The sequence below is a fragment of the Quercus robur genome, chromosome 10, assembly GCF_932294415.1.
Source record: "Quercus robur chromosome 10, dhQueRobu3.1, whole genome shotgun sequence".
NCBI lineage: Eukaryota > Viridiplantae > Streptophyta > Magnoliopsida > Fagales > Fagaceae > Quercus > Quercus robur.
The window spans coordinates 42629621-42652716 of NC_065543.1; the positions used below are offsets into that span (position 1 = coordinate 42629621).

Sequence of the window (23096 nt, forward strand, 5' to 3'; positions counted from 1 at the left end):
GCTACGGTCGGTCACGGATTGGGAAGAAAACAACCCAAATAGGTCGGTTCGGATCCAGGTTTCAAAATATTTCACCCGGAAAACCCGAACCGACCGAATTATTTATAATAAAAAAAAAAAATAGATTTGACATTTCAGACTTTTCAGTGATTCAATCTCAGTCTTCCAGTCTCCAGAACAGCCCATGCCTTGCCTAGCCCGAGACTCAAAGCTCACACCTTCCCAACAGAAACATCAGCCGTTCATCACAAATTAAAATTTAAAATGAATGGTCTTGATGAGAGTAAGACAGACCATGATATGACCGGTTCAGTGGCACAATAATTTATTTTAAACCAACGGCTATAATCTAAGATGAAAAGGAAATCTAACGGTGAGAATTAAATGGGAAGATCTGATATCTCTCAACTAGTCTCAAGAGTCTCTTCAGCCTCCACTCTTCTCTTCAGTTTTCGCTTCAGAGACAGACACCCCTAATGGACATGGCTTCCCATTCACGCCTCCTCCTTCCCTTTTCACTCTTCCTCATCTCTTCAATCTCAGACTCTCGGGTCTTTACTTGCTCTCTCAAACTCTCTCAAACTCTCACAATCTTACACTCTATAAAGTCTAAACCGTTTCCCCAAATCCAAAGTTCCAAACTACTGTTTCTCCAAAATCCAAATCCAGATTCTAAAGAACAAACCCTAGCCGCCTCCAATGCCGTTACCCAGTCCCCTCTCCGCCTCCAACGCCTAGCGCCACCGCCGCTGTCCACTCCTCTCTCCATAGCTACCGCCGAAGTCATCCTGTGTACTCTTCACTGAGTCAGTAAGGTAATTTTTCTTTGTTTCTCATCTTTCTTTTATGTTAATCTCGTTGGTTTCATTTGTGATGGAAGTCAAATGTTCAAATCAAATAAACCCAAAGATTCATACTATGAAACCCTAACTAAAAAAAACTTAGAAACCCTAACTACTTAACTTTTGTTCTGTGTTCTTTTCTTTAATCAATTTTGATCCTGTTTTAATTTTATACAGGATTGAAAGCTGACTCCCAAGTATCATTATCTGCCCTCAAGTATGAGCTTGCCATACACCCACGGTTTCCTCATCCCGTGTACTCTTCACTGAGTCAGTAAGGTAATTTTTCTTTGTTTCTCATCTTTCTTTTATGTTAATCTCGTTGGTTTCATTTGTGATGGAAATCAAATGTTCAAATCAAATAAACCCAAAGATTCATACTATGAAACCCTAACTAAAAAAAACTTAGAAACCCTAACTATTTAACTTTTGTTCTGTGTTCTTTTCTTTAATCAATTTTGATCCTGTTTTAATTTTATACAGGATTGAAAGCTGACTCCCAAGTATCATTATCTGCCCTCAAGTTTGAAACCCATACACCCACGGTTTTCTTCAAGGTATGGTTTTTGCATTCCTTTGTATTTAGTTAAAAAAAAAAATGTAGTGACTGACTGACTGGTGATTGTTCATTTGTTTGATATTTCTTTTTACAAAAGGGGCAGAGTAATTTAAATGATGAATAGAATGTTGAAAGGGAAACTATTGAATGTAACTCATTAGAGTTGTTTTTAAAGTTTTAGAACATTTACCTTGCTTTGTATGAGAAGATTGTTATGATGTGATTAGTAGAATGTTGAAAGGGAAATTATTGAATTTAATTCATGAGAGTTGCACTAATGTGGCTTGCAGATGCTTTTGATTTTGCTTTTCTATTAGTTTGTAGCTTTGTATGTTCTGTATTGCCCAAATTAGACAATGTTTATTTAACATTTTGGTTATAGCATCTTATGGAAGTTTTAGTTTACCTTGCTTTGTATGAGAAGATTTTTATGATGTGATTAGTAGAATGTTGAAAGGGAAACTACTAAATTTAGTTCATGAGAGTTGCATTAATGTGGCTTGCAGATGCTTTTGTTTTTGCTTTTCTATTAGTTTGTAGCTTTGTATGTTCTGTATTGCCCAAATTAGACAAGGTTTATTTAACATTTTGGTCATAGCATCTTATGGAAGTTTTAGTCTACCTTGCTTTGTTTTTAACACATTTAACACCTAGAAGTTGATTATATGAGAAGATTGTTATGATGTGAACAAAGTTGATTTAACATTTTGGTTATAGCATCTTATAGAAGTTTTAGTTTGCTTTGTTTTGTTTTTAACACATTTAACACAAGTTTTAGAACATTTACCTTGCTTTGTATGAGAAGATTGTTATGATGTGATTAGTATGATCATGCAATTTGTCACTGCTAAGAAGAGATCTGTGATCTTGCATGTCCCTAATTAATTTACTTCATTGAGTTATTTGTGATCTTTCTTTCTAATAATCTCTTTTGATTATGTTTATTAAAATGTTTGCTTCCAGGATACTGGTTTTCCTTTTTGGTGTGTGTGCTTATTATTTATTATTATTATTAAAGATATTAATTATACTTGTTACTCTAGTTTGCTAATATGTATTTTTGTTTTTTTAGGTCATGGAAACCAACACTAATGAACCCTTTGTCCAAACACCAGCTGCTACAGAAGATGATATTCCCACCCAAGTTGAGGATTCTGCTGCTACCCAAGCTGCTTCCCAAGCTGAAGCAGCTGCTGCTTCTGAGTTGCCCCCAGTTCCACCATGCCAAGTGAGTATGACATCTCCTGTTAGTGGTAGTTGTAGTGGTAGGAAAAAGTCTGTTGTTTGGGGTCACTTTGAAAAAGTAAAGATAGGTGAGGGTGATACTAGTAAGACTAAGGCTATCTGTAATTATTGTCAAAAATCTTATAATGTTGATAGTAAGAGTTGTGGTACCAGTAATTTGTTAGCTCATGTGCCAATATGTCCCAAGAACCCTAATAGAGAAGATGTAGTTAAAGGGCAGAAAACATTAGCTTTTGTACCCAAAAAGGATGGAGAAGATGGATTGCACCTTGTGTCAACATCCTTTTCTGTTGAGGCTTCTAGAAAGGCATTGGCCGAAATGGTTATAATTGATGAGTTGCCTTTTAGGTATGTCGAGGGGTATGGGTTTAAGAAATTTGTTAGTACCTTGCAACCTAAGCTTAGATTAAAGGATATCCCATCTCGTCAAACTGTGGCTAGGGATGTGATTGGCATTTATAATAGTGAGAGAGAGAAGCTAAGGAAATCCTTGAAGGGTTGTAGGGTGTGTCTCACTACGGACACATGGACTTCTATTCAAAATTTAAATTATATGTGTCTAACTTGTCACTTTATTGATGATGCTTGGAAATTGCATAAGAGAATTCTAAATTTTTGTCAAGTTGAAAACCACAAGGGGGAGACTATAGGTAGAAAGATTGAGATGTCGTGGCGTGAGTGGGGTATTGATGGGATATTCACCTTGACAGTAGATAATGCTAGCTCAAATTTAACAACAATTAAATTTTTGCAAAGGGTGACTAAAGATTGGAATGGGGCAGTTTTAGGAAATGAGTACATGCACATGAGGTGTTGTGCCCATATCCTAAATCTCATTGTGGGGGAGGGTTTAAAAGAGATAGATGCATCTGTTGCTAAGGTGCGTGAAGCTGTGAGGTATGTGAAGTCCTCACCCAATAGAAGTCAAACTTTTAAGAGTTTTATGGAGAGGTTAGGTATGGAGTCCAAGAGTCTTCTCAGTCTAGATGTAGCTACTAGGTGGAACTCAACCTATATCATGTTAGAAACTACTGAAAAATTTGAGAAAGTGTTTCTCCGAATGGATTTTGAAGATGATGGTTATTCGTCGTACTTTAGGACCAAGGAAGATAGTGGTGGTTTGGGGTCTCCATGTATAATTGATTTCCAAAATTGTAGGGTGTTTGTGACTTTCTTAAGGCTATTTTATAATGCAACAAAGAAATTTTCTGGTTCATTGTATGTTACTTCAAATGCCTTCTATGATGAGATCTTTGTTATTCAGGAGAGTATTTCCAATTTAGTTAAATCCCAAAACACTCTCTTGAAAAGCACAGCCACAAACATGCAAACTAAGTTTGAGAAGTATTGGGGGGAAGGGGAGAAAATTAATCCTCTTTTGTATGTGGCTGTGGTCTTTGATCCACGAAAATAATTGAGGTTTTTGAAGTTTTCATTTTCTGAAATTTATGGGAATGCAGTTGCAGAAGTGATGGTTGATAAGGTGAAAGACCTTTTGTTTAAGTTGTATAATTTTTACACTTGTATTCATTCACCAAATGTGCAAGATCAAAGTGGGAGTGAGAGGACATAATTGGAAACTGATGCTAGTGATCCATATGTTATGGTTCACTTGCGATATGAGCGTTTTTTGCAAGTTGAGCAATCTGTAGGTTGTAGTAATGAGCTTGAGAGGTATTTGGCTGAAAACTGTGATGGTAGAAAGGATGCAAATTTTGAGATATTGGAGTGGTGGAGGGACAATTGTAATAGGTACCAAGTGTTGTCTAAAGTAGTTAAGGATGTGTTAGCTATGCCAGTTTCCACTGTTGCATCTGAGTCAGCATTTAGCACTGGAGGTCGAATTGTTAATCCATTTTGAAGTGCATTATCTCCTCTCATGGTTCAAAACCTTGTATGTTCACAAAATTGGCTTCAAGCCACAGTTCCAATTTCTCATCGCCAGTCAAGGGATGATGTTGAGACATTGGAGGAGGAGTTACTTGACTTAGGTAATATGCTTAAATTATGAAACTTAGTGTATTAATTTTATTGAATGTCTCATGTATTCAAGAAAAATTTAATCTATTGTGTTTATTTCCTATTATTTTCTAGTTTTAAATCAACAACCAGCAAATACAAGCTCAAGCAAGGGTTCCACTTCAGGCAAACGACCCTTGATTAGCATTGATGATTAATCAATGACTTGGTATGATTCTGCCTTTATAGCCCCTTACTATTATATACTTGTTTTCCTTACTAGTTGGTCTTGTACTTGGTACTAATGTATTATTTGTTGAATATTTTTTTGTCTATTGTAGGAGGATGGTAATTTATTTTGTAAAGAAGGCAGCATTTTGGAAATATTTTGGAAGCTTTTTGGACATATTGCTTTTCTAACTTGTAACAATACTCAACTATCAATACTTATAGAAAAGAAATCTTAGTTCATAGGTTTTCTTTTCTATTAGTTATAGACTTATAAACTATAGAGTAGTCATTCAATGCTTTGGAAAAGCTATTTTTTGGAAATACCTATGGTATTTGATTGTTGTAATAAATTATAAAGCTTGGAACTTTGTATAACTAGCAAGCTTTCTGCCTTATGGGTTACTGCCCAAAAAACTTGCAGTGACTGCCTTTATGTTACTAAGTATATATATCTGTTGGAATATTGCATTATAGGATTATTTGTTGTGATTTATTTTATTGCTGGAAAATTGGAAATATTATTTGTTGTGGACCTTGTGGTTTGCAGGTTATATGGGTGTTGAGCAGTTTACTGCCTAGGAGTTTATTGTGTTGTTTAGCAGATTATATATTATTTTGTGTGTTTATTTTTTGTTCTTAATGTGGGAAAGATTATGTATTGGGATTGATAGGTGCCTCTTGTTCCAGATCACAAGTAACTAAAAAATAAGGGACTTTTTGGTGTGTTGTGTTGATCACAGGTGATAAAAAGAATAAGCTTTATTTGGGACTTTTGATTTGTCCTGATTGATGGCCCAATAGGTCTAGTTTTGTTAAGCTGTTTATTGTATTGTTTAACAGACTATATTTTATTTTTTGTGTTTATTTTTTGTTCTTAATGTGGGAAAGATTATGTATTGGGATTGATAGGTCCTTCTTGTTCCAGATCATAAGTGACTAAAAAATAAGAGACTTTTAGGTGTGTTGTGTTGATCACAGGTGATAAAAAGAATAAAGCTTTATTTGGGCCTTTTGATTTGTCCTGATTGATGGCCCAATAGGTCTAGTTTTGTTAAGCTGGAAGCTCTATTTAAAAATAAATTAAGTAAAAAGGCCCTAAAAAATGTATTTTCTGTAATTTTAACTCTGTCAAAAAGTCCGGCCCAATCTGAGGCCCAGACCCGTGAAACCGATGACTCCGACCCGAACAACCCGATTACCCGATATGTCGGATCCGACCCGATATTCGGTCGAATACGGATCCCAAATTCAGGAAACCGAATCAACCGGGTCGAGTTCGGTTTGGGCCCAAAACCGACCCGGCCCGACCCGTGGACACCCCTAGATGCAATTATAAATAATAACTTGGGGAACTATATTTTAAGTCTTTAATAATAATAAAAAGTTCTCTCTATGTGATCAGGCGTAAAAACTCTTTGAAAATAGGAGGGAATCATAGAGGCAAGAATGAAGAGGTTTAATCCATGAAGCACTAGTTGAAATGAAATAAAATATTCACTTCAGATTGTTGACGTGATTAAAAGATTGGACATCGATTGTTTGTTTCCCAAATGAATGGTGTTTATGTTTACCTTCTTCTGTTTTTGGGTAAAAAGTATTTACATTCTTTCACATCATATATCAACCCTTTGGCATCATTTATTATGTGAAAAATTATACTTGGCAATTTGAAATAGTCACAAGTTAAGATAAGTGCTATCAACGAGCCAATCATTTTTTAACAAACCATAAGATGAGGGTCTGTCTAATAACAAAAAAGCAAAATTGAGTGTTTTTTTTTTTTTTTAGCTACCTTTTGGTATCAAAAAATTAAGAAGAAAAAGCAAAACAAAAAAAAGTTAGATTGAGTCCCAATTTTTTTTTAAGCGTGTTGTCGGAGTTATATGAGCTGTTTCAATGAATAATGGATAGAGACCAATTTATAAAATTTGTGTAAAAAAACTCTAGAAATTTTGAAACCTTACAAAACCAAAACCATAATAGATTATAGTTAGTTTACTGGTAAAGTTTTTTTTTTTTTTTTTTTTTTTACAAGATAGAACTTCTACTCTATCTTAATCTAAGTGTATATCTGTATAAAACTGCCTTCTAGAGACTTGAACTCCAGCCCTTACCCCCCACATCCCACAAACAATTATATTTGTAATATGACCACTACACCAAGGGTGCACAGTTGTCATTGGTAAAGTTTCTTATTATCAAATGAGAGATTTAAAGTTCAATTCTCTGCCTATACCAATAACCAAATTATCTCTTAGTTTAATGATAAAAAATAATCATTTGAACAGACATTGGTTAAAACTCTCCAAAAAAAATTATTTTGATGATTACCCTAAACGGAAATTGTAAAGTTAATTGTGTCAATTTAAACCGCACAATTTTATCACTGTCACAATCCAAATTCTAAACCTCAATCTCACTTGTTATTCAAGCAAAATAAAATTAAAAAAAAAAATTTCCCTTTTTGTCAAGAGTTGTAGCTCGACTAGTTGATACATGTAAGGTTGAATTTATTCAACCATCTAATTGGCTTTATTCCGTGCCAAATTTGCTTGTAATTCAGCATCTAGTAACCCTGTATTTAGGTGGGATTGTTGTAAGGATAGTGAGTGAGATAGTGTGAAGATTGCTCAAGAGTGTGCAAGAAAACAGAGTGTCGCGGCTGGGACTCGCGGCTGGACTCGCGGCTTCAACCCGCCAGAAGATGCACACGTGCCAAGCATGCTGGAAGATGAACAGTCATGCTAGCTGGAGCACTACATGACAAAACAGGACAACTGGCCATACGGTTAACTCGCGACTGGAACTCGCGACTTAGTCAAGTCGCGAGGTCAAGCCGCGAGCCACCCCTGTTTTGGAAAAACCTGACGTTTCGCATTCCACTCCACTTCAGTATAAATACCCTTTTAACCCACGATTGAAAGAGAGCTTCCAGAGAGAATTTTGAGAGAGAAACCCTAAAGAAAAACCAGATTGTTTCACCCACAATCTCTACCTTAGAGTCTCATCAAATTCCCTCACTCTCTTCCTCTCCATTGTCAAATCCTTGAGAGGCATTATACCAAACCTGGTTCTCACCATCATCATCTCTGTGAGACAGTCGTTTGGAGTTCTGGGAAGCAGTTAGGAAGGAGCCAATCTTCATTGGTTGATGCTACGGTGTAGTAGCGGAATCCGGAAAGCTAGAAAAGAAAAAGGTTCGGCGCAACCTCGTTGGAGCAAGAAGCTTGGAGGGCTTAGGTGCATTGGGTAGATTAGGCTTGGAGGGTCTATTGCTGTCCTTGTATCCCAACTGTATTTTCTAGTGGATTGATTACCGCTTGGAGGGCGGCGGAGAGGTTTTTCGCCGAGGTCTTCGGTTTCCTCTTCGATAACATATCTGGTGTTATCGCTGTGTTTGCATCTTCCTTCCTCTCTATCTCTGCCTTTACATTATCTGCTGTGATTTATTTTGTTGTGGCTTAGATAGTTGTTTAATCAATTCCATGTTATAGCATATGTTAAGTTTCCGCACACTAGTTGTTTAACATATTGCGTGTGTTGATTAAATTGGTTTTTGGGGGTCTAAACGTTCAAAAGTGTTTTTGTACACGTTTTTGAACTTTCAATACATTTTATTATTTTTTATCCAAAGTTTAAATGCTTCAATTCTCAACTATAAATAAAATACCTTTTTTGTATGTATTAGCTTTTAGATTTCTCATATAGGATTTAAGGACTGGGACAATAATTTTGATTACAACTCGGCTGCAACAATAGAATATTGGAGATCTGTACTTAATTCTCCTTGTATAGAAGGATAAACAATTCACTAAGTGACAATATTTTTTTGGCAGAAATACTATTTTCGTCCCTATATTTTCACTTCATTTTCACTTTGGTCCCTACTTTTTTTTTCCGCTTTTAGTCCCCAAAATAAAAAAAAAAAATCATTCCGTTTTGGTCCTTACCGTTATCTCACTAATGGAAAATAGCCTGCATGGCAAACAGAGTCTATGTTGACACACGAAATGCTGATGTGGCTATTAAAATAATAATAATAAATTTTATTTCACATTTAAAATTGCCACATCAGCATATAAAATTTTATAAAAATAATTTATCAATTTTAATTAAATAAAAAAAATTAAAAATAGAATTAAAAACAAAAAATCACATGAATTAAGATCTGAGTGGATTTTGAACCTAAAAATTTTAAAACCCAAAAAAATTATCAAAAAAGTTTTTCCTCTTTTTTGGGAAGAATATGAAGAACTCAGAACAGAACATGAATTCATTTTCTTCAAGCTCTGGATAGCCCCAAATGGAAAAAATAAACAAAACAAATATTATTTTAAAGAGCCTCAAACTCTCTCACCCGATTCAAACACAAACCAAATTTAAAGCCTCTCTCTCTCTCTCTCTCTCTCTCTCTCTCTCTCTCTCTCTCTCTCTTCAAATCAAGACCCATGGCCTCCTCAAAGCCCCTCTCTCTTCAGATCAAGACCCAATCGTCACCTTCACGACCATGGTTTTCAAATCTTGTCTTTTCTTATCTCAAGCTCTCTTCTCACACAAACCCTCGGCTCTGTCTCTCTCTCTCTCTCTCTTTAGATCGATCTAAACCCTCAACCACTGTTGTATGGTGTTTGGATTTGAAACCCATAAACCAAACACAAAAAGGACCCACTACCGTTCGTGGTTGTAGTGGTCAACGGTGAAGGATTAAAGCTTGAGGAGCTTCGGCTTGGGTTCCTCGCAATGACATAGAAGTAGAAGATCGAATGGTTGTGATTGGTTTGAAGATTGGTGAAGGATTAAAGCTTGTGGGTGTGGATGTGGTGGGTTTGGAGATTTTGGATCGTTGGTTTGAGTTAAGTTTCAAATCGTTGGGTTTCAAATCACGGATCGTTGTGATTTTGTGTTTGGATTGTTGGGTTGTTGTTGAAGATGGATTGATGGGTTTGTGTTTGTGTTTGTGTTTGTTTTCTTGCTTATTTTTGGGTATGTGTTTCTTTTTCTTTTTTTCTTTTTTTCTTTTTTTGTGTTTGGTTGACAAGAGAGATTTGCTGCTGGGTTTGTGTTTGTGTTTTTGCTGGAGATCGATTTGTGTTTGGTTGACAAGAAAGGGTAAGAAAATGCTAGAAAATCTGGGCATGTGTTCTTATATTTAAAATTTGGATTTGTGGCCTTTAGTGTTCTTGTTGAAGATGAAGATAGATCTAAATTGATGTATTTTTTTAATTTTAATTTTGTTTTTTTTTTTTTTTTTTGGTTAAAATTGATAAAATTAATAGCCATGTCAGCATTTCGTGTAATAACATGGACTCCGTTTGCTACATAGGCTATTTTCCGTTAGTGAGACGACAGTAGGGACCAAAACGGAACGATTTTTTTATTTTGGAGATTAAAGGTGGTAAAAAAAAAATTAGGGACCAAATTAGAAATGGGGTGAAAATATAGGGACGAAAATAGTATTTTTTTTTTTTCTTTTTCTTTTTTGGTTGGAGGGGTATGGAAGGACTACAAAAAACGCGGGCATTAGCCGCGTTTCAAAAACACAGCTATAGACCCTAATAACACACCTATAGGTTATAGCCGCGTTTACAAAGAGAAGGATATACTTGATTTGTGTGCATGGTTTTTCAATCACGCAATCTTGGCCTTATATAATGAAAAGAAGATGGAATAAAGCCTTGTTGTACCTTGCTAGCAAGGGGGTGTAAACAAAGCTAAAGCCATGAATATGATAGGATTATATTACTACAGTGACCCCTTACTTTGTTATCAGCATAAAGCTGGCTCGGTTTCCAGGATTTGCAGTCAAGAGGCACCTATCACCTAGATGATTAAGCTATATATGGTGCATACCTCAGTCATTTATGCTAAATACAACTTTGAATAAATATTTACTATTGCACTTACTAGCCATATGCTACCACTTATTAAATAAATATAACATACCACACAAGTTAAAAGTTAATTAGAATTTAGAAGTAGTTTAGGTAAAAAAAATTTCTTTATCTTTCACTGACAATGATTGTTACAGTTTATGTTGGGTTAAAGTTTATTATTAGTTTGTTAATGGATCATATGCAATGTCGACAACTCATTGTACCAGAAATTATATATGCAGAAAGGATGTTGCTTAGAGTATCTTACTATTTTCTTATTTGGAAAGGAAAAAGAAAAAGTGAAAAAGGAAAAATATAGAAGGGAACCTATAGGATTGTTACATTTGTTAATTAATTTTTCAGTATAACGTCTATAAGCTACTGCAATATTCTTTGTTTCCCATATGTTACATGCAGAATGATTGCAAAGCTCTCTCATATTTTCTTTCCTACTTTTTTTTTTTCTTTTTACTTCTTTAAATGCTTATCAAACATGGATTTTAGTATAACAAATACCACAATACAGCATGGCAGTGAGTAAAAAATTGTTTAGTAGACAAAATTTGAACATATATTTTCTGCAGGGACAAAGAAGGATCACTCTTTAGATTTCAACTTTGAAGCTTTAAGAGAGGAAAGGGTGTTTGCACAGTAGCTCAAGAATCATCGTACCCCTTTAGAAAGGTAAATTCTACCAACAAATCCAAAACGCAAAAAAGGGAATGATTTATAGAATTATTTACCAAGAGAATTCTTAGTCACTTCTACCTATACCAACTGACGTGGTTGGTACATGTGCCTTTGCCAGGTGCTAAAATGTGAAAGGCATGTCACAAAGTTGCTAATGGTACCAATATTAATATGACTAAGGAAAGCAAGTAATGCCCCTTCTATATATATATATATATATATATATGTGTGTGTGTGTGTGTTTTTATGATGAACGTGTGTGTGTGTTTGTGATTAGAATAACCAAAGTATGATTATGTAAAATTGATGTGGCAATCCAAATGAAAATTGTTTTGATGGCTAAAGATGATACCAAATGGCAGTAAAATATGTGATCTTGGAGCCCATCTACATGGGTTTCATGCTCTGTCATAGGAAAGGATGTTAGCATGTGGCTTAGCCTAAAGCCATATGTCAACACCATCACATGTTTTAAACCAAATGTTAAGGCCTTTGGCTAACATCTGTGTAGCCATTATATTTTGGCCTTATCTCTTCGGACAACGATACCCTTTCCATTTGTATAACTCAGGAGGGGCAGTAGACCAAATTCACGGAGATCAAACCTGTGACAAAATTGCAATCGTAGTGGTGGTATTTTAGCCATTTAAGGCCAAGTGAGAAGAGATTCTCTAAAAACGAAAAAAGAAACTCCACTTCGATATGAAGAAAATAAATACCACTTCGAGATGACAAATTACTACTTTATCCCAGCAAATTATTCCAGAAGCTTAATAGTTTATAAAGCATATGAAAAAGGCTTGGATCATAAGCCTGAAAATACTAGACAAACAAATAGTAAAGAATAACTTCTACTGATCCATGTCTATATCTTGAAAAACTTTTTTGACCTCTTCCCACTCTAAATTGGACAATACAAAAAGGCAGATTTTCTAGAGTGTTTGTAAGTGCTCTTTCAGTATAAATAAATAAAAAATAAAAGCATCACAGAAAAATTCCATATTCTCCCTTCTCCAACTTAATTATTTTCTAAAACCTTTGCATTGTAAAAAGAATTAATAGAATATCAAGTCATTTAAGCACATCAACATTCAAATGTCAATATGTCAAGTGAAGATGTTAGCATAAATTAACATTTTGTCATCTTGTATAATTGAGGTCATAAAGTTTGTCTTAGATTGAAGAGTAATAATCATCACAAATTTCTCAAGAAGACAGAACATATGTCAGAATCTAAATTGTCTTAGTCCCCTATTTTGCTACATATATGAACTATAAAGACAATAAGGTATGTTCTATTTTTACTAAAGGAGAACAGGACAAGACAATTATCCTATTCTTTATAAACTAGCCGGCAAATAACTTATTTAATTCAAATATCAATCTTGATTAAAAGAAAATCTCCATGACAACCTAAGCACAAACTGTGGCTAGCATTATTTGCAAGAGCGAAATTTGAGCTTAACTAATCCAAGTCATTGTAAAATAATACTTACTTCTTGTGAGGTTATTCCAATCATCCACTCTGACCCACTCTTACGTGGTTAAATCTATCGGCAAAATGAAGAGATGAATTTAAATATACCCGCAGCAGCATATATAAACATGTCATAATGCCACAAGATATTGACCGGCCATAGAATGGCTGCCACAGAAGATGAACATTGTGATGCAGCCACCACACCACAATACCAATGCATTTGACAAAAGACCTAAATACAGGATTAGGGGAAAACAACAGAGATTCTGTCATCAAAACACATAATAGAAGCTAGCCACATGAGTAATAACCAACGAACAACTTATATAAAAACAATACTAGCCACAATACAACCAAGCCAAACCCATTTATGACCTTTCCAAACCCACCAAACCTAAAACTGAAAAAAACAGCATAGTGAAGAGAGAAACAACGTAGAGAAATAAGTGAAAGAAAAAAAGGTGAGAGAGAGAGAGTTCTGACCTATGATGGCTGAGAGAGAGAGAGCTATGAGAATGAGCTTCTTGATGGTGGTGGAGCGAAGATGGACAACGAAAATGGGTGGAGAGGTTCTCGGCGGCGGCGGTGGCGGTGTGGTGTTGAGAGTGATAGCGAGCCAGGGTTTGCTTGAGAGTGATAGATCGAGGTGAGTTTGTTTGGTGGTGATGAGGGATTTTTTCTTCAATTTATACCAAGTCCTAAAGCTGCGTTTTTTCTCTTAAACGTAGCTCTAGGTTCGTCTATAGTCACGTTTTAAAAATGCAGCCTAAGCCCTTCATACATAAAGGCAGCTGTTTTGTCCAAAAATGCGGCTTGAGAGCTAATCTATAGCTGCGTTTAGTAAATATGGCTAGGTTTTTTTAATAAAAAAAAACACTGTTCAAAGCCACTCTATAGCCGTGTTTTTGTAAACGCGGCTTAAAAAAACACAGCTAAAGCCCGTGTTTTTTGTAGTGAAGAAATAATATCATACAAAATCAAACGACATCCATTCACAGGTGAGAATACAACATACAGGCCCCACAGACGGGCAAATCACTCACAAAACATGGTTAATAACATTGCATTCTAGTCAAATTTATGGCTTTAGAATTAGCACTCACGACATGGTGGCTGCTACATATATCATCATTAACAATAATCTGAATGGGACTCGTAGAAATCACTTAGGCAAAGGTGACATGACCTCTTTGCTCTAGCAAGTGCGGTACCTGGTTCATTGATGGCTGATCATCTGGGATCGCATCCGTGCATCTGGCAGCTATTTCTAGAACTGCTTCTACAGTTTCAATATCTGCATCTTTGCACCTTTTATCCACTACATCTTCCAGTCGGTTCTCCCTCAACAGTGTATCATCTGCAAGTGATAAGTTGATGAAAAAGGCTTGACCCCCCCCTATAGATAGAACTGTTGTTGGTTTGAACCACTTATTTCTTTGGGTAGTCCAAAGAACATTAGATTGCCTCTCCATTGCCTTATTCACGAGCAAGTATCCATAATCTCCCGAAGTACTGACATTGTCAAACTAAGCATCACACCCACCTATTCGTACAGTGGCTTACCAAAATATTATGAAAGTTTTGTGATGCAAGAGCGGTCTAAGATACAAGTGCCTTGAATAATTTTTATTCTTAAATGAGTTGTATGCAACACAGTAATCCAATCACTGTTTCCTTCAGTCTTGTCATAATATATATCGATTGCATTCCATTCCAGTCAGAACATGCGAAATATTTTGTACTAGTACACTAAACCCCCCTTATCCCAACCGGCCAACCGTAGTTAAATTCGAGCAGAATTCAATGCATTTCGACCATTCTAACCTATTCCGGCCAATTTGAACACTATTTGAATTTTTGGTGAAATACTCTCTCCATTTGTTTTCTACTTTTCCCTCCTCTTTTTCGATTTTTTCTTGACTCCCCTTCTATCACATCACATTACCATTCTTCACCTTTCTCTTTCTCCCCTCATCTAATAATTCTTCTTTTAAAAAACCTCTTTCGATTTCTCTCAATCACATCGGTCTTACCTCTCTTTTTATATGCTTTTTATCCTCTGTTCCAAGTAATTGGGTTTTTTTTTTTTTTTTTTTACCTCTCTCGCAAAACAAAAGGACACTCAATTCTTTTTTTCTTTTGCTTTTTTTCCCTCCTGCAAGCCATTCCCACACCACACTAATAAGTATTAACTTATATAAATATAGTGTTTAATTATTACACAGACCTTTTGTGTATAACAGGATATATGTAAGAATATTTCTAATTAATTTAATGAATATATTTTACTGGAGGAGTTTTAAACCTTGCAAAGAAGGTAGAAGCCGCAATCTCCTAATGCCACTGCACAATTGGGAGGGATCTCTTCTATCTCAAGAGTCATGAAAAAAATTTATAACATAAAACCTTTACAAATGTGTTATTAATTTTCAAAAAATAATTTATAAATTTTTTTAAAACAGGTTCATGTATTATATTTATCTAAAATTTATCAATTACTTTGAATTGTAAAAATAATATAATAAAATTAGTATTAATTTTAATTGTGGCCGACAAAAATAGGAGCTGCCAATCTACACATGACAATATTTTCATAATCTCTTTTGGATAAGTAGTTCTAGTGCCACAACTTGTGCCACAACTCGGCCATGTGGCAAGTTGTGATTAGTGGAGGGGTGTCCCACTATCACCCTTCCACCAATCACAACTCGCCACATAGACAAGTTGTGCATTTTGGTGTGACACCAGACTTTTTCCTTTTGGATATATGGACATCCTTTCTTGGGCCTAGCTTGTCAACGGTAACACATAATCAAGAAGCTAAATTCCCTCCCTTATCATTCATTTGACTGAAACAAAACAAAATGAACTCCACATCTTCAAACAATAAGCTCCAAGGCAAAATGGCCATAATCACTGAAGGTGCAAGCAGCATGGGCGAGGCCACCAGTGGTAGAGTCACATTGGAACCGAATAGGGGGCTTTGGCCTCCCCAAAATATTTGGAAAAAAAATTAGTATATATATACAGTAGAGTTATTTTAATAAATAAATACTATATTCACAATATTTTTACAATAAAATTTAAGTTGTAGGTTGTTATTAGCTGTTATGGGTACGCAAAAAAGTTATTTAAGTTGTGGATTAAAATTAAAATTAGTAATAACTTATCACATAGGATTCATTATGAAATTATTGTAAAAATATTGTGGATGTGGCGCGTGTAGTTAAAATCCTTCTTACAAAAGCAAATGTGTAACTGTGTAGGCTACTCTCACTTTAACATGTACTTTTATTTTATCTTGAATTTTGTTTGATTTGACATTTCTCATATATTTATTTGTTTTTAAAATATTAAAATAATCAATATATCATAACATAATAAATGTATACGGTTCAAATATAATATTTTTACTATTTAATTTATATATAAAATAATATAATATGTATTTGGTTGTAGTTATTAGATTTTTTTTTTTTTTTATTGAAATTTGAATGATTTTTTGTCTTTTATTTAACAATCTTTAAATTATTAGTATTTTTTTAATTTTATTCATTATATTTATGAATGATAATTTAATTTGAAAATTCTAGATTCATGAACAAGTTTAGGAGACGGTAATTCAGAAATAATACACTTTTGGGTTTTGATTATTAAATTGTATGTACATTACTATCAGTATGAATATAATCTGTTAAGGACATATTTTATATAATTGGCTAATCTTTTGACAAAATTTGTTTTACTTATAATTGGGTAAATCTAGGATGGGTTTAATACTTCAAGAAACAAGAGTTCAAGTCAAGTGTTAAAGTCATGAAGATCTGACCAAGAAACAAGTGAAGAAAGAGTTGTTCACTAAAGCTCGACAAAAGTCTTGACAGAATCCTTTCTATCGAGAATTAATGTTGAAGCTCAACACAAGCTGTTTTTGTCGAAAATTACAAAATCAGACTTTTCAGATTTGATTGCATGCAGATTCTTGTATATTTGTGTGGGGTTTCTTTTCTCACAATCTTAGACATATATAAGAATTATTTTAAAAGGCCGTCATACATGCATTGAGTGACCTAATGTCTTATTTTCTCTAAAAGAAGTAAGTGCGTTTTTATGTCAAAGGATTTTGTAACTAAGGAACTTCATGATCTTCATTGTGCATGAAGTAAAGAACTTTGCAGCCAACAACCTTCTTCAAGTTGCTGAAGTTAGTCACATACTAGGATTAATGCATCATTGGTTAATCACGAACTGGAATTCGTGCATTAAACGAAAAGAGTGCCACTACAAGATCAAGTCCAATTAGTTATTGGAGTGAAGATTCAACTGTAGGTTGGTAAATTGGGACTGAGATTCATGCAACTGTAGGTTGATTATTGATTAGTGGATTCTTGGGAGTGATGACCTTAAAATCATCCGGTGGGGTTTTTGCCTTAGTGGTTTTTCCTATTCGTAAACAAATCACCGTGTAAAATTTAATTTCCGCTGCATTTAGTTTAGTTGGTGATTTATTTGTGCTACCACGCCATTACATGTAATTGAACCTAATTAATTAACTTGGATAATTAATTAATTTGTAAAGGGTCAATACATTTTTGCCCTATCATAATCAATATATACACAGAAAAAAAATTAGTTTTCTAAGTTTATGTTTGGCCCTCCCAAATATAAATTCCTAACTCCGCCACTGGAGGCCACAACACGCCTCTTCACCTTTCATGGTGCACATGCCATTGTCATCGCTAACGTCCAAGATGAGAAGGGCCATAATTTGGCTATGGATGGTGGGTTTAGAGTTTAGAATTTGGCTAATAATCCATTAGAATGACCCAACTATGCGTGGGCTCGTTTGTAATAGTTGAAGATGCAATTATGAAATAACTTTTTTTCTATGTGATCATGCGTAAACGCTTTAAAAATAGGGGGGAATTCATAAAGGTTAGAATGAAGAGGCAGGCATGATCAATGAAGCACTGGTGTTGAAATGAAATAAAATATTCACTTTATTAGATTGCTGAGGTGATTAAAAGAATTGATTGTTTCACTAATGGTGTTTACACTCTTACATCGTATCAACTCTTTGGCATTGTGTGTTATGTGAAACATTATATGTAAGGTTGAATTTATTCAACCATCTAATTGGCTTTATTCCGTGCCAAATTTGCTTGTAATTCAGCATTTAGTAACCCTGTATTTAGGTGGGTTTGTTGTAAGGGTAGTGAGTGAGATAGAGTGAAGATTGCTCAAGAGTGTGCAAGAAAATAGAGACTCGCGGGTGACTCGCGGCTGCAAGCCGCCAGAAGCAGCACACGTGCCAAGCATGCTGGAAGACGAACAGTCATGCTAGTTGGAGCACTACAGAACAAAACAGGACAACTGGTCATACGGTTAACTCGCGACTGGATCTCGCGACTTAGTCAAGCCGCGAGGTCAAGCCGCGAGCCACCCCTGTTTTGTAAAACCTGACGTTTCACATTCCTCTCCCACTCCAGTATAAATACCCATTTTACCCACGATTAAAAGAGAGCTTCCAGAGAGAATTTTGAGAGAGAAACCCTAAAGAAAAACCAGATTGTTTCACCCACAATCTCTACCTTAGAGTCTCTTCAAATTCCTCAACTCTCTTCCTCTCCATTGTCAAATCCTTGAGAGGCATTATACCAAACCTGGTTCTTACCATCATCATCACTGTGAGACAGTTGTTTGGATTTCTGGGAAGCAGTTAGGAAGGAACCAATCTTCATTGGTTGATGCTACGGTCTAGTAGCGGAATCCGGGAAGCTAGAAAAGAAAAAGGTTCGGCGCAACCTCGTTGGAGCAAGAAGCTTGGAGGGCTTAGGTGCACTGGGTAGATTAGGCTTGGAGGGTCTATTGCTGTCTTTGTATCCCAACTGTATTTTCTAGTGGATTGTTTACCGCTTGGAGGGCGGCGGAGAGGTTTTTCGCCGAAGACTTCGGTTTCCTCTTCGATAACACATCGCGTGTTGTCTTTGTGTTTGCATCTTCCTTCCTCTCTATCTTTGTCTTTTTATTATCTACTGTGGTTTTATTTTGTTATGGCTTAGATAGTTCTTTAACCAATTTCGTATTATAGCATGTGTTAAGTTTCCACACACTATTTGTTTGACATATTGCTTGTTTTGGTTAAGTTATATTTTGGGGGTCTAAACGTTCAAAGGTGTTTTGTACACGTTTTTGAACTTTCATTATACATGCCAAATTGAAACAATAATTTAGTTTCCCCGCCCAAATCTAAATAAGTTGGTGGGCCCACAAACAAATACGACATTTTTTTTTCTTTTGGGGAGGAAATAATCACATAATGGAGATAAGTGCTTTAAACGAGTCAATCCGTTTTTTAGCACATCATAAGAGGGTCTAAAAATCGTGCTTAATTTGTTATTTTCTTTAGTTTTTTTTGTCTAAGGTTGCAATGTAGTGTTTAGAATTTTAAAACAAATTGGACAAATCTTAATCATGTGAATAGTTCCATCATGTAATCAAATTTCACATGGCATCAATAATATCAATTTTGCTAGAATAAAAGAAATTACCATGACAAGCACATGATATTGTGTTGGCTTAGGAGTGGGTGTTAGGGCAACGTAGTGTTTAGATTTTTTTTTTTTTTTTTTTTTTTTTTTTGAGAAGGTAATGTTTAGAATTTTAGTTTATAAAATTCTATTCAATTAATATTAGTTTTAGACTTTTTGTTCATATAAAATTCTTCAATGTGAAGTATGTGTGTGTATATATATATATCACATAATTCATAATTAATACCCATCATACGGTTCTTTTGTGCTATTCTTCTCTTCTTCTACCTACAATCTCTATTATTCTCTTCTTTTACATACAACTTTACAAGTACGTATTTGTTGATTCTACTTTTTTTTCCCCATCAAATTGAATATATTTTTTGTGTATTTGTTTAAGTTGATTTCCTTAAGTTTAATCCAATTTAGAGAATTGTTACAGATTTTCAATTGATTTTTTTTTTTTATAATGTTAGTTTGATTGTTTATAAATTATATAAGAAATTGAGCTTTCATGTCTAATTAACTAAGAAATTAATTTTTGAATCCAAACATAATAAAACAACAAAATATATAGTCAATATTTTCTGTGGGAGAGGATTTTGTTCCACGCCCCGCAAGCTGTTTGTCCTCTTTGGGGAGCCAAGCCCGCAAGGTTTTGTTCTCAGTACCAAGTGTGGGGTTTGGGATTTTTGGGGTGCTTTGACCCTATGACACCCTAGTCCCACATCGGCAAGAGATGCGCCCCACTCATGATTTATAAGCCCTTGAAGCGACCATGAGTGTACCACTACTACAGTAAACCAACAGTATTGGACACATAATGCTAAAAAGGAGGAAAGATTTTGATGAACACAAAACTTAATAATTTAATAATATTATATCAATCTCTTCTTTGAATAGAAATACACTTCTCTTAAGGGAAAAAAAAAAAAAAAACAATTTAGATAGACACACGGCTACTTCAGCTTTCTTTTAATATATATATAAATATATATATATATATATATATATAAACTTTAAACACTACCTTTGACATGTATATATATATATATATATATATAAACTTTAAACACTACCTTTGACATGTAGAAGAAAAGTTTGATACATATGATATAAAATTGGGTTTTTTTTTTCTTATAAAATTTTTGAGCGTCCCATAAAAAAAAGTTTAAACGATAGAATTAGAGTCCTACATAAATTAATGAGTTTTTTTTTTTTTTTGAAACCACGTTAATTAATGAATTTGAATAGCACGCATAATGATATGTAGCATATGGGGATATATATCAAGTGTAATATTTAATCTTTTGTTGTTATCTAAAATTTTTTTGCAGGGGAGTGAGTTTGTAGTCCGAGAGGAACAAGGATTAGGGGAGTTCTTGTTGGCAGCGAAATTTTATACCATGCAAGTTCTGAACATGGAGGCCATCGCAAAGACTTTCACCTTGTTATGGAAGACTAGAAATGGGTTCAAAATTAGGGATATGGGGGACCACATGGTTTTGTTTGTTTTTCCTAAGGCATCATATATCGATAGGGTCCTACTGGGGGAGCCCTGGACGTTCGACAAACATTTGGTGGCCTTGAAAAGGATGGACATGAATGAAGACATTAGAGAGTTGGATTTCAGTATGACTCGCTTCTAGGTACAGATTCATGACTTACCCTTACAAAGCTTTTCATTGGCAGTAGCGAAGGAGATTGTCTCAATAGCTGGAAGTGTGGATTCAAAAGCGTCCGAGGAGGGGTGTGGGAATGCGTTTAACTTCATATGGCTTAGGGTTGCAATGAATACGTCCAAGCCCCTTTGCCAAGGTCGTAAGATTTCAATGGCTAATGGCAAGGAAGAATGGGTTAGCTTCAAGTATGAAAGGCTACCTAATATATGCTACTGGTGCAATAAGCTAACGCATAATGATAGAGAATGTCCATTGTGGGAAAAAAAGTAGAGGTACTCTGAGAGGGAGGGATCAACAGTTTGGGGTGTGGCTACGTGCTTCAACACCAAACCTGTCTCAGCAAACAGTGATCCAAGTGGCGGGGATAGAGGATGATGAATGCAGTAAGGGTGGAGATCTAAATGGAGATAACAAGGGGATGGAATCGGTACCGAGGAAAGACGGAGTTGATGATACGGAACAGGGGACGATCTTAGTTGATGAAGAAGATGTGTTTAAGCGATGGGGAGTGGAATCCGATGGCATTCTGATGGGTGACCTCCCTATCATTAAGGCCTACCCAAAATATCCAGATGGTATTAAAGAGAACCCTACAGATATGGAAACAAATTTGAATAGCTCAGAGGTTTCAAGTTTGGTCAAAGAAGTGCAGATAGCGGATTTTCAGGAGCAATTAGCAGACATTGATTACGAGTTGAAGAAATTTGAACATGTTGAGGGAATGAAGGAAGCACAGGGAGTTAACACTTTAGAGGAATGTTCAGGGCAGTCAAGGTAGCAGAATATAAGTGGGCTTAAGTCAGTGGTCTTGAACTTAAACATGGACTCAGCCCAAGATGAAGGAAAAATAAAAGCCAGGGGCTAGGTTCGCAGAGATAGAGCTATTAATGAGTCCAAAGTATAGAGTCTATCTTTGTTAACAAAGAGAACCCACAGAGACGAGGAAGATGAAGACAGTAAGCTTAAGGTGAGTAAGAAGAAGGTGGCTAAAGAAAACATAATGACAACGGTGGAGGCTGGTTCCCAGCCCCGTCGACACCAATGAATCTTTTAGCATGGAACTACCGAGAGTTTGGGAACCGCTGAGCAGTTAGTAAGCTTGTAGAGTTAGTGCAAGCGAAAGGTCCCGCAATCGTGTTTTTGTCAAAGACATGGTCGGATCGAGAACATATGGAATGGGTTCGTTGTTAGTTAAATTTTGATGGGTGTTTTATAGTTCCTAGTTGTGGAAAAGGGGGCGGTTTGGCTATGTTATGGAGGGATGAAGATGTAGTATGGGTTGATAGTTTTTCAAACTACCACATTGACGCCATTGTGCATGGGGGCACAGAGAATGCATGGCGCTTGATGGGATTCTATGGGGAACCTTAGACTTCTAGATGAAGTGAAGGGTGGAATATGTTACGAATGCTATGCTCAAAACCAAAACTACTGTGGTGTGTTTTCGGCGATTTTAACAAACTGCTAGAGGTGGGTGATAAGAGTGGAGGGGTGCCACAGTCCCATAATCTCATGCAATCTTTTCGTGAGGTGCTAGACGAATGTGGTTTCATTGATTTAGGATACTCAGGACCGGACTTTACTTGGCATGGCAAATGGAAGGGTGAGTTGGTTTAGGAGCGGTTGGACAGAGGCGTGGCCAACTATGAATTGTTAGATCGGTTTCCCACAGGCAAAGTTGTACATCTCCATTGCTTCACGTTTGACCACAGACCTTTGCTACTTTCCCTTAATCCTAATGGGGAGAGTAAAAAATGGAAGCACAAACCGTTTAGGTTCGAAGCGATGTGGACGGCAAACCCGGGGTGCAGCAACACAATGGCTAGAGCATGGACAACTCAAGCAGAATGTACTCCTCCGCATATAGCTGCTGTGAAGCTCAAACGCTGCAAGAAGAAGCTGAAAAAGTGGAGTCGGCATCACTTTGGTAATGTGAAAAAACAGATAAAGGAAACAAAGGAACTATTGTGGCAGGTAGAAGCTAATTCGGTGAGAGATGGGA

General features: G+C 35.7%; 1 protein-coding gene across 1 annotated transcript; it reads left to right on the plus strand.

Annotated features, from left to right (window-relative positions):
• Positions 1-264: 264 nt before the first annotated feature.
• On the plus strand, positions 265-4507 carry LOC126704202 (zinc finger BED domain-containing protein RICESLEEPER 3-like). The gene is made up of 6 exons (XM_050403224.1): positions 265-283; positions 1020-1112; positions 1326-1399; positions 2474-3914; positions 4107-4169; positions 4299-4507. Exons 1-6 carry the CDS (start codon positions 265-267, stop codon positions 4505-4507), a joined length of 1899 nt encoding a protein of 632 aa, XP_050259181.1.
• The last annotated feature ends 18589 nt before the right edge of the window (positions 4508-23096 follow it).